Raw genomic sequence first — 12,810 nt, 5'->3', positions numbered from 1 at the left:
GGCAGCTCGCCTGCTCCTGGCCAGGGGCCCCATCTAGCCATCCGAGCCCGTCTAGCGCTGCTATGACAACGGGGGCGGGAGCACTAAGGTGGCAGGGTGGCTGGTTCCCCGACGGAAGCTCCCAGGCAGATTAGAAGCGAGAAACCTCAGCAAGTCGTTATCGAAGGCCTGAGCGCCTCAGAGGGAGGGACCAAGACGTCGCATTCAGGTCATTTAATCGGAGGGGCTGCTTCGATGCAGCTTCGAGAAAGGAGTAAAGCCCCAAATGTGTGTGTTGTGCTAAACTTTACACTTTTAATGACTTGTATTTATGGCTCCTTTCAGTGAGATTTAATAAGAAGTCATCCTGTGAAATACTGGAAGCCAGGTAAAATCTTAAGTGTCAAAAATACGCTAAGGCAGAAGTGCTCTCCTGGGCAACCTGGGAGCTGCCTGTGGACAGACTGCCACCCGGTGGCTAAGAGGTGCCACTGCAGAGCCCATTCTCCAATGCCAGCAAGTTTTTAGTATAAATGCTAGCTATTCCTGCCCCAAATGGTATCTAGACACCACTGCCTCTTGTTGAGGGTATAACTAGGATTAAAGTCAAGAGGAATCTTGTTTTGAACAAGGTGGCAGTTTCCCAGGGTTCCTTGGGGAAAAAACAGCCTTCCTGAATACTGAGTGTTTTCTTGAACAGAATGTTTAAGTTTGGGGGGAAATAAAGATTTTAGAGCTTCTGTGTTTTCCAACTAAGGCAAGATTTAGAAAATAAAAATAATTCCCCAAATCTGAATTTCCAAACGGCAGAAGTACATCCTCCAGGGACATCTGACAGCTTGTTATGTGATAAATCATCGAAAAACTAACAGTGATGCAGAGAGAACGGGCTTGATGGATTTACTGCCCCGAAGGGGATAATTATAAGGAAATAGTTCTGATGTAAAACTTTATAATAAATAAATTCAAGTCAATAAACAAAAAAAATTTAAGAAATATTTGTTACGCTAGATCAACACTGTAAAGAAACCCAACTGAACTGATGCCATTTAGCAACTTGCAAGTGGGGTTCTAAAATGGAGTAAAGAGAGTTGTTTTCATCACCTAATGGCCTGTCGGCTTTTGCAGAAAAATGGGCTCACTTTAAAGACCAGCCAACAAGCAGCAATCCCACTTCTGGGCATAGATCCCAAAGAACGGAAAGCAGGGCCTCTGGGAGGTGTCTGCACACCCGTGTTCATATTCACGACAGTGTTATTCACAGCAGCTCAAAGGTGGAAGCAACCTACTTACAGTCTGGATGACAATTATCTTAGTAACTGCTTTCACCTTGAAATGTAATCAAGAATTTTTTTTAAAATATGCTCACTTTATTTTTCTTGCTGTCAAACACTTCATATTTGTCTTACTCTTTATGATAAAGAATGACATGTAGGAAGGAGTCATACAGGTATGCAGCAGGAAAAGCCTCTGGCAAAAGACCCAAAACACAAACAGGAACTCCCAGGGCAGCACAAAAATGGGGTGCTCAGCGAACCAGCAACCGGAAGAGGGGGGGCAGGGTGGGGAGGAGCCCGCACTGGTCACTGGGTCCAGGGACCTGTATGTGGACCGGGACACAGTGGAACCTGCTCCAGCTCAGAGCTTCCTCAAGGAAGCCAAACAAGACGAGAAAAATATTAGCAAGAATCATGTCAGAAATGCCTGTAAACCATAAGGAACTGTAAGAAATTCATGTGATTGAGTGTTTCCAAAACAGCTCACTGCTCCTGGGAGGTTCTGACCCCACTTCTTGTACGCCCAGCCCCTGGGACCCCAGCCCCCGGGCCGCAGCTAAGTGTGAGCTCAGGATGGTGCCCTGAGAACACGCAGCCCGACCAGGACAGCACAGGGGGACCTCGAGGACACAACGCTCATTTTAAGCAACTGAACTTGCAAAACGTGACAAAAGCAGTGAAAGACTTCTCTCTGAACAGAAACAGGTAACATTTTAGCCCATCTGCTGCCAGTCATCAGTCTGCAGTGGATACAGAGCTGGGATGAGCCCCACCGCAGACAGGGAGCAGGAAGGTAAAGGAAGGTTCGCCTAGAATAAGGCTTTCAGCAACTGTGTCCTTGCTCGGCCAGCCCACAACAGACGTGCAATCACATCCACTCATAACCACACTGAGCAGGTCCACAAAGGGGAGGGTTTCCTCTGCAGACACCCCCGCCCACACTCACATGTCCTCCACCGTGATGTCCTTCAGGATCTGGCAGTAGTCCACGTTCCACACGGCCTGGTCGTCCCATACCTTGGAGGCCAGCAGGATGGCCCCCAGAACAATCCGCTTCCAGTTGGCCGGACAGATGTCAATCTCTGCATATGTTAGAAGCCTTTCGAGGTACACCTGGAAGACACGAGCACGCCGGCGCCCGGTGACCTGCCTTGTTACTGCTCCACACCCGCCAACACACGCGAACCAACTCCCAGCTGTTCACTTCACTCCCCCAGCTCAGCTTTAAACAGGCGCTGACAGCCTGATCACACGTATTTTAAAAAGTCAAAGGGCTCAACGAGTCTGAGGCAAAATGGGCTGAGAGGCACACTCCGTAACTGGATGTGTGGATGAGGCAGGGCCCTTAAGACTCCGGGGCAGGAAAGTGTTCTAGGAGCTGCGGGTTAATTTCTCACACTACCAACTATGACATCAACACACATTCAACAAACCACCGGGCTTCCCTGGTAGCGCGGTGGTTAAGAATCCACCTGCCAATGCAGGGGACACGGGCTCGACCCCTGATCCGGGAAGATCCCACATGCCGCGGAGCAACTAAGCCCGTGTGCCACAACTACTGAGCCTGCGCTCTAGAACCCGCGAGCCACAACTACTGAAGCCCGCGCTCCTAGAGCCCGTGCTCCGCAACAAGAAGCCACTACAATGAGAAGCCCGCGCACCGCAACAAAGCGTAGCCCCTGCTCGCCGCAACTAGAGAAAGCCTGCATGCAGCAACAAAGACCCAACACAGCCAAAAAAAAAAAAAAGTTCCGTTTAAAAAAACAAACAAAAAAACCCAAACCACCAATGTGCCAAGAAGGAGAACAAAGGATATGAAAGGAAGAAACCTATTTTTTTCTATCTGTAGTTGTTTCTAAATTAAACTCTTTATTTTGAGGTAATTGTAGATTTACAGGCAGTGTTGATAAATGTATCTTTTTTTATTATGGTAAAATACACACAAGATTTACCACTTAATCATTTCTGTGGCATTACGAACAGTCACAGTGTTGTGAAATCGCCACCATCTATCTCTATTTCCAGAACTTTTTCATCTTTCCAAATTGAAACTCTGTACCTATTACAACTCCCCACTTCCCCTCCCCTGGCCCCTGGCACCCACCTTTGTACTTTCCGCCTCCGTGACTGTGACTACTCTAGGTACCTTACATAGGTGGAATCGCAGTGTATTTGTCCGTTTGTGATTGGCTTCTTTCATTGAGCATAATGTTCCACGTTGTAGCATGTGTCAACATGTCCTCCCTTTTCAAGGCTGAATAATGATCCATTTTATGTATGGACCACATTTTGTTTATCTATCATCCACTGACAGACATTTGAGTGGTTTCCTCTTTCGGCTACTGTGAATAATGTTGCTGTGAATGCTGGTGTACAAGTATCTGTTCGAGCCTCTGCTTTTGATTCTTTCGGGTATACACCCAGAAGTGGAACTGCTGGATCATATCATAATTTATGTTTAATTTTTTGAAGAACCACCATACTACCTTGCACAGCAGCTGAACCATTTACATCCCCACCGGCGATGCACAAGGGTTACAATGTTTCCACATCCTTGCCAACACTTGTTGTTTTCTGTATTTTTTTTTTTAATTATTGTTATCCTAATGGGTGTGAAGTATCTTTTTAAAAAAGATTTATGTATGTATGTATGCATGTATTTGGCTTCACTGGGTCTTAGTTGCAGTACGTGAGAGCTTCGTTGCTGCGTGAGGGATCTTCAGTTGAGGCATGCGGGCTGAGCTGCGGCATGTGGGATCTAGTTCCCTGACCAGGGATCGAACCCAGACCTCCTGCATTGGGAGCGTGGAGACTTAACCACTGGACCTCCAGGGAAGTCCCTGAAGTGGTTGTTTTTAAATGAAATAATTCCAGCTGAAGTTGTAAAATGAAACCATGTAATATAGGATTTATAAACTGCCATACTTTAGTTTGAAGACAAACATCAGAAATACCCACAAAGCCCACTGCTTAAGCTGGATCACAAGGTACGAATGCCTTTTAAAGTCTCCCTTCATAAAAATCTGTTTATTGGTATGTTTTACATTTTTCTGAACCGTGGAATGATTACTTCCATAGTTTTTACAAAGGTTGATGACTAATTCTTCTCATTCTACCAAGGAGAGAATCAAAAAGATGTATGATAGGGAATTCCCTGGTGGTCCAGTGGTTAGGACTCCACACTTTCACTGCTGAGGGCACGGGTTCAATCCCTGGTCGGGGAACTAAGATCCCACAAGCTATGTGGTGCGGCCAAAAAATAAATAAAGTATTTCTTAAAAAAAAAAAAACAAGCAGGAAACTGAGGCTGGACCTAACTCCAGATTTTTTAAAGCAATTGTTATGAACAGTCTTCATCCAGATCCCTAAGACTCTATTCCTTTATACAGATGAGCTATGTAAACCTCTCCAAGCTCCCCAATGAAACAGCTCCTCATTGACTCAGTACAGAAAGAAGGCTACTCAATTTTCTTCTTACTTTACCATAGTTGATAGATATTAACAGGTACACTAGATAATATTTAAGGTAACATTTAGAAAAAAATAACGGGCATCTACCATGTCTGATATTCCACTAGGGCTAACTAGAGGAATCAGACATGAAAATACACTCCATTACTGAGGGAAGGCAGTTGTTATGTTGGGAGATAAGGCATTCATAATAAGCGCCACTTAACAGCATGTAATTTAGCAGAACTTGCCAGTAAAGCTATATTCAAGGGTCAGCTGCAACTTCTTTAGTAAACTCCCACTTGGGTGTTTTAATTCTCTGCCAAGTAAAAAAACGGACAATTGATTCTTTCTCAACACCATTCCCCAGACCGTTGCTAACAGGTACACTCTTGCTCAATTAAATTTTCAGATTTACTTTCATAAGAAGGACCATCCTTGGGAGTCTCTAGAAAAGAGAGGCCAGTGAGCACTTACTGAGCTACAAAGAGCATTCAGTTGACTGTAGAAAATAAAACTGTTAAAGGCACGGGGGAGGGAGAAAACGCAAGCTCATGGAATCCAGGATATGTGACCAAACTTCCGACGATGCTGGAATTTTTCCATGGATTTTAAAGAGCAGCACTGGGTCCATTCACCTTAAGACTCTTGTACCCAGAGCTTAGCCAACTGGGACCTCAACAGCGCTTCCTATTTGCTAGTATTTGAAGGAGCACAAGAATGAGATATTTGGATTCGTCACTGGACACCATCTGAACAACAGCTTTTGACTTCCTTAGAAACCACTAACGTGACCTAAAAAGGGAGTCTTCGGGGTCAGAATGGATAGATTCCACAGGTCGCCTCACCATCAGAGCACCAGCCTCTGAGAGGCCCTTTGGGGCTGCAGTCCAGGGGCTGAATGGCAGCCCTCATGGCCATGCAGCAATGGCTGGACCTGCCAGGCCACTCGAGGGGGACCCAGCTGGGCTGGCATGACTGGTGCTTCCTGATACAGCCAGGAGCAAGTGGCTGAAGGTCCTGGAAGCTCCTTGCACAGGCAGGCTGCAGTCTGGTTCCTTGTGTGCAGCAGTGCAGAGGTAACTGTGGGCCCCCCCTGCCTCCCTCCGGGCACGCAGCCAAGAGAAGGCCCAGGAGAAAGGCCGAGAGAGACGCAGCTCTGCCAGCTCTAGACCGGACCTGTTGTGAACGGCTGCTTCTACCTCTAGAGACTGGAGAGAAGGGCAGGATCATCATACATGGGGCTCACTCAGAGCTCGCAGCTGTCTCCCCTCTGCCCACAGGCCCCACGCTGACTTGGCCAACCAAGCAGGCCCCAGAGAATCGGTCTGCAGGGCTGGGCCTGCTGTGCGGGCCCCGAAGCTGCTCACCTTTAGGCTGTAGCCAGCAAGACCGCCATATATGTATGCTAATCCCCTGCTAAGCCACCAGCTGATGTCACAGGACAAGAGAAGATTGCAGCAGTTCCAATGACTGACAAACACACACCACTCTGGTAGTACTCCCAAGACAAACTAGCCACCCTCCCAGCCCCCCTCGGAGACAGGGAAACACACTTCACATGTTCTCCATGTCTCTGCAGAAACTGTGTCCTCCACAGGACACTAACCTTCTCCTTCATGCCAATAAATCCAAACTAGATAAGGCACTACAGGGCACGGTCAGGTCACAGTTTTCTTAGGAATGGAAGGTAAAAAAACCCCACCACATTCCATCTGCAGAAGCTTCAAAATAAATCTTTCATCATGGTGTGGATTTTAGTACTAATCTTATCCACAGTGTCATCTGATTTTCTCACCCTTCCCTCCCCTTTATCACAATCTCCTTTCATTAAAATATCAATCCTGCTGCCCAAGGTGTGTTTTGTTAAGGATGTGACATCCTTTGGAGGAACAAAGCTGAGCAATAAATATGCTTCCCAATCATGACCTAAGGACCTATCATCACTCCAGATCACCAGAGGAAGACTTGTTGAATGTCTGTTAACCTACCAGGCGGCAAGTTCCATGAGAGAAGAAATGAACAAACAAACAGGTTACTGTCCAATCGTCCGAGAGTACAGGGCTCTTAGTGTGGCAGAGACACAAAGGGTCCTGTACACTTTCTGTCACACACCAATCTCTTCTCAGGAACTGCAGGGATGACTTTCTGGTCCCTCGGGGCAGCCCGTGCACTGGCAGAGCTGACTTCTTATCTGAGTTGCACACAATGTCAGTGACGAAAGGTCAGTGACAATGGGCTACACTGTCAAATCTATTTCCCAAATGAGATGTGACCTAAAGAGTCCGTCCCTAAGGTTTTCAGAGTCTAAGTAAGGTTACAGATTTTTATCCCAAGTCTTAAAGTGCAGATTTATGTCCATGCTGTCTCTATCTTACAGACACATATTTACCTGAAAATCACAAAAGAGAAGGCAGCAACTACAGCAGTCCTTCCCATATATCAACTTATCACATCTGATCAATGGTATTAAACCTCTGCAGGGAACCAACACCAGAAACCTGGACGTTAATGAGGAGGCGCTGGTCCTTCTCAGGCCCTTGGGCCCCATGCTTCACTTACCTGCACGCAGCATTTCAGCTTTCCTGATTCTGAGTGCGATCTGACAATGGGCTTTAGGTGGGCACTGTGGAGCAGACCACACACGCACCCTCTTTTAGGAGATCCCGTCGCTACCCTCCCAGATAAAAGACAACCCTGAAGTGGTGCTGTGCTTCCCAGGTCCGTGATGGACATTCCTGCCTGCGCCCCACTCCACGACCGCATCACCCTGTGGGCACTCACCAGGGTGACAATGGCACATTCCGCAGTCAGCTGAGCAGCACTGAACAGTGTCCGAACAAACCGGTATATCTGCTTCTGCTCTGGGTTGTGTTTGTCATAATCTGGTGGCACTTCGCATTTCTGGGAAAGGAGAGATTCTCAATGACTGGCCGCCCAACAAGAATAGCAGAGACACGACTGGACAACACCCTGAGACCCCGGGGGAGGGTTACCGAAAGAGGGTGAAGGTTCTCATCGAAAATATCCAAGAGCATCCTTCCATCTGGGTCCCTGGTTGGGGGGGCGGGCCGGGGGGAGAAATAACAGAAAACGGAGTTTACCTTCTGCAAGTATGAGTGCCAGTCAAAAGAAAACAAAAATATATTTTGATTCAGCTGTTATTTCAAGAAACAGAGGCCGTGCTGTTAAGAGATGCTACTGATTATTCATGAATTATAATTTGTTTTTCTTGGGGACAATACTTCATCATTTTTGAATAGTCCAAGAAATAAAGGTTATGAATCACATTTAGTTTAATTAACTTAAGTGAAAATCTAGATTTTCATTTCCTGAGTTTTCAAATGAACCAAATCTAAATTTCTTTAACCTCTTGTTTCTGAGCAAAGGCTGACAGATCTGTTTAAACCATCCTTACGTTGTGGTCGACAAGAAAGAATTCTGAGGGTAACAATGAACACTCATAGTGTGTCCTGGAGATTAGTTTGAAAGTTTCACAGCATGCAACTTAACCACTTCGCTAATGAGGAGTTTCATGATTGTATATTGAAAAACAAAAGGGGACACGTAGAAAAGTGTAACTGGTTGTTACCAAGCCGGTAACTGCACAGACCCATTTAAAGTGGCAGCGTTCACTGTGAGCTCAGCAGGGCCGCTGGGCTCTGGGGGGGTCGTCCACACTCCACTAGTGATGGCTCTACCTCCATCTGTTTTATGTCATTTGAGTTTTGTCTAAAATTTTTTCTTTAAAAACTAAATTTGGAAACCACTGCTTTGGTTAACAGCACACAATTTTCCAACGTCAACTAGGCTTGCAAGTATCAGAAGGCTGCAGATCTGTCCCTGACACGCACGCCCCGTGGCAAACACTACAGTTTCTGTTCTATGAACTTACTGTCTGCGTCAAAATAAAAGCGAAAGAAAGAGCTTGGCAGGACAGCTCAATTTTCATCCCTGTCTTTGCCCAGTGGGAACTGTTTTTAAAGCTCTGGGCATTCATACCTGTGCTGCTTTTCACTAGCCTGCAGGACAGACAGCAAAGATTTAGATGAACCCGAGTAAAAGCACGGCTCAAGCAGTCAGGACTGGAGAGTGGGGTGAAAACATAAAGTGCACCTGGTGCTGAGGAATCACGATCCCCCTCGACTGCCAACCGCCTCTGCCAGGTACTCAAGGAGGAAGGTGAGGGACGCCCCCAACTCCTCAGGCTCTTCAGCCCTGTTCAGTTCTCCTGAGGAGTGAGAGCCCCTGAAACACCATTCAGCACTCTCGAGAAACTTTCACAAGTAATTTTAAAAATCAAAATGTAGGTTCAGAAATATAAATAAGGATTCAGAATTTAAGCTAAAATGACTCCTCTGAGAAGTGGATTTTGCTTTCACTTCCATTAAAAGCTATGAATCTCAGCACAGTCTCTATCAAAGCTAAGGGATCTATCACCAGCCCCTGAGGCTGGGTCAGTATGACCTGTCAAAGAGAGAGTCTGCAGACACCTCTTCTCAAGACACTTTCAGGCTACAATCTGTAAATTAATCATGCTTGTTTCCACAGGCTGACTTTTCTGTTGGACTCTCTCTACTTCCTCTCGGCCCAATGTATCACCATTAACCCAGCAGAGCACAGCATTTAAAGTCTCAGTGGTATATTGCTTGGGTTCAATTCCCAATTCCCCACTTTACTAGTTGTGTAATCTCAGGCAAATTATTAAAAAAAAAAAAAATCTCTCTATGCCTCAGTTTCTTTATCTGTAAAATGGAGATAATGTCAGAATCACCTCATGGAGCTGTTATAAAAAATTAAATGAGATAAGGCATGCAAAGAGCTGACCAGGGTGGTCAGAGTAAGCATTTAATGGAGTTGGGTCTTATTATTAATAGCTATGGCTATAGATTAGCTTTGAGGCCCAGAGAGTCTAAGAACTGAGAAATCGGAGACGCTAATGCGAAACTGTTTTGAGAACACATGTGAGTTTCACCAATGGTATTACATTGCTAGTTAAGACCGAAGTGTTTAAAAAGTGTGAACTACTATCATAGAAATAAGCAGCAAGACGAATCTACACCGTCACTAAGTTACTCTGGTCAAGGTTCGAAGTTCCAGTATCCTACATTTTGTAAGTTCGTAAATCCAGACTTCTCAAGCACCGTAATGAACTGTGAATCAGTTACATTACAGAGAAAGGTCATTACAGAGAACACCTTTCCTGGTATTTGCTTCCAATGGCTGTGTTTTCCCATAACCTGTCCATCACAAGCTCTGTCATCTACCCTCCACGTCACTGCTTGTCACAACTCTCCCTTGTCCCCTTCCTAAAGTAGACTCCAGGGCTGTGGCCCCCACCACGGAGACCCACGCTAGCCAGAAGGTGACCTTGCTGGTTCCCGGAACTGTTACTACACTCATACAACACATGTAAATGTCACACCCGTCAGTGGAACAGGACTGCAGTGAGAGTGGCTTTGTTCTCATGAAAACGAAGAAGGATGCTTCATAAAGACCCAATAAAAGGAAATCACTAAAAACAAGTTTGCTGTAGATCAGGTGTGGTCAAAGCCTAAAAGATTCTACACTCATTGTTTAGCAAATGTCACAAGTTTTCTCGCTATTGATTACAAAAACAAACAAAAAAACACACACAAATCAGGTGTGGCTTATAAAAGGACAGCACTTCAGTAATCAACGCCCCACGCTCAAAGCAGAAGCCTCAGTGCTGCATAAAACTGGCAAATGAGGGTACTTTTACATGTTTTATGTTGAATTAAAATACTTAAGGTAAATGTTTAAATGATTCTTCTGTGAGTCCCTGTTTTAACTGACTTTTAAAATTAACTGAACGATCTCCAGACATCTATCAGAGAGAGAATTTCTACTACATTAAAATAGTTTATGACTAAATTTACAACAAAACTTTTTCTACTGAATTGAAACTATAAACATTTTTTCATGTTAAAGCTGCACACAGAAAATTGTTTAAATATTTTATAACAGACAGAATGTTTAAGCAAATTATACAGAAAATAAAGTCAAGAGGAGGCTGAACATTGTCAAGAAACTCTGTTCTGTTTTGCTGGCTTCATTTGGTGTCCTCTGACTCAGAAGCAGTTCAGCATTTACCTAGTAAGTGTGGGTAAATTGCACTAACTTTAGAGATTCTATGAAAATGAAATAAGAATATAAAACTCAAAGGCTGAGGAACTAGAACGTAATAGGAAAAACATCACAGTAGATGATGTGTGATGTTTTTAGCACAAAATTAATCAAAATCCACCTACCTGTTTTTGATGTGGTAATATATTGCGAGAGCTACACTGTAAAATAAAATGCAGACGTTCAGTGTTCCATAAGCACATTCAAGATGTTATATATTATCTGGCATCAGTCTGACCATAAATATTTAAAATTTAAGTAAAAAACGACCCATCTGAACAGCCCCGCTTAATTCACAATGCTGATTAAGAAAATGCATTCTTCAAAGTAAATCAATCAGGCACTTATTTTGAGCAATTATTAAATCTTTTCCAGAAACACCAAAACTTCAAGTGATATTCAGAAACAAATTTCTTTTTCTATCTGAAATCTTAAGCTTTCTTCACTTTAAAATATAGGCACTATGTAAAAAATAGGTGGTGAAATCAAACACCTCTAGAAGTCTCCAACTCAGCACCTGCTGTTTTAGAAAATTAGTGGTTTCTTTATAACTACCATCAAAATGTGAATATTACCCACAGTGGTTTGCCATTTTTCTTTTAAATCAATAACCTCTTGGAAATCTGCCTAATTTATTCATTCATTTGCTGAAATGGTAGTGTAACTCTTATTTGTAATACCTCAAAATTTTATTTTACATTTTAAAAGATCTGAATTTAATGAAGACATTCCTATCCCCTGAATTTTCTTCAAATAATGTTTTTCTGATTATAAAATGTGTTACATTCAGATTGAAGAAATTTTTGGAAAATAAAAAAAGTATACAGAAAAATAATTCCTCTGCCCAAAGATTATTACTATCAGCTTAAGATATAGAGGTATTTATTCGTATCTACCTAAAGCAAACAGGTTTGCATCCCACTTTTATCCTCATTGACATTTTTCTTACCATTAAAGTGTTATTCAAAAACGTGACTTTAAATGGCTGACTATATTCCATTACATTGTTGAATAATTTATTAACCATCCCCCTACTATTGAACATTTAAGTTATTTTTAATATTTTTGCAATTATGATTAACACCATAATGAATATACCCACAGATAAATATTTGTGTGACCTATCACTATATTATTTCCATAAGAAAACATCCTGTACTTGGAATTACTTGCTCTAAGGTCATTAATAACTGTAAGGCTCCCCACATATACATCCCAGTATCTTTGCAGAAAAGCTGTACCAGTGTACTTCCCCACCAGTGTCTGTCTCACCTCCCCTTCACCAACACTCACCTTGAATGTTTTGAAAAAATGTTCTCCAACTGGACAGGTTAAAAGTGTAACCGTTTTCAATTTGAGTTTCTTTGATCACCTGTCAAGTTGGCAGGGTTATTCGTGTTGACTGCCCAATTTTTTTTTATTATTTCCTCTTTTGCAACCTGTCTAGATCCTTCCACAATTTTTGTTTTACTTTAAAATGTATTGAGGAGGCCAAAAATTTATTTTTTAAGCTTCTAAGAACACAGCTAACTGTCTGCATCAGATTGTGTTCTCAGAGCACAGAAACTGCCATCCAGGGCACCAACATGGAGGTAGAGGGCTGGGTCCCAAACACCTCAGCTCACTCGGCGGCGGCACTCACTCAGAGACCTGGGCATGCACGCTGGACTCTGAGTAGCTCAGATGTTCACCCACGACTTAACATGACAACAGCTCATCTCTATCAAAAGAAAGCATCTCCTTCTAAATCTCTCTTTCCAGATCTATTAATTCAAATGATTTCAGCTAAGTGTTAAAAGTATCCCTGAGCAAATGTAATATATTCTCTTCCTCCTAACATCTTGAAAAGCATCTAAGCTGATGAAGGAAAGTGGGGTGAAGGGACTTCAGACGTTTAAAAAATAATGGTACAGTTTTCAAAGTGCCTTCACGTACCTTAAAAGCCCTGCAATGGGAA

The 12,810-nt window shown here is 43.5% G+C and overlaps 1 protein-coding gene across 2 annotated transcripts in view; it reads right to left on the bottom strand.

Moving 5' to 3' along the window:
* Positions 1 to 12,810, bottom strand: part of CCNY (cyclin Y) — a 33,607-nt gene that overhangs the window by 4,529 nt on the left and 16,268 nt on the right. For both annotated transcript variants that reach the window (XM_024742278.1, XM_024742276.1), the window contains exons 4-7: positions 10,979 to 11,014; positions 7,703 to 7,760; positions 7,491 to 7,610; positions 2,203 to 2,369 (exon numbers count right to left, since the gene is read on the bottom strand). In XM_024742278.1, the coding sequence (XP_024598046.1) occupies positions 2,203 to 2,369; positions 7,491 to 7,610; positions 7,703 to 7,760; positions 10,979 to 11,014 (381 nt within the window). The remainder of the gene's footprint in view (positions 1 to 2,202; positions 2,370 to 7,490; positions 7,611 to 7,702; positions 7,761 to 10,978; positions 11,015 to 12,810) is intronic.

This window comes from Neophocaena asiaeorientalis, unplaced genomic scaffold, assembly GCF_003031525.2.
Source record: "Neophocaena asiaeorientalis asiaeorientalis breed wild unplaced genomic scaffold, Neophocaena_asiaeorientalis_V1.1 scaffold781, whole genome shotgun sequence".
Lineage (NCBI taxonomy): Eukaryota > Metazoa > Chordata > Mammalia > Artiodactyla > Phocoenidae > Neophocaena > Neophocaena asiaeorientalis.
This window is presented reverse-complemented; position numbering and strand designations above follow the sequence as displayed.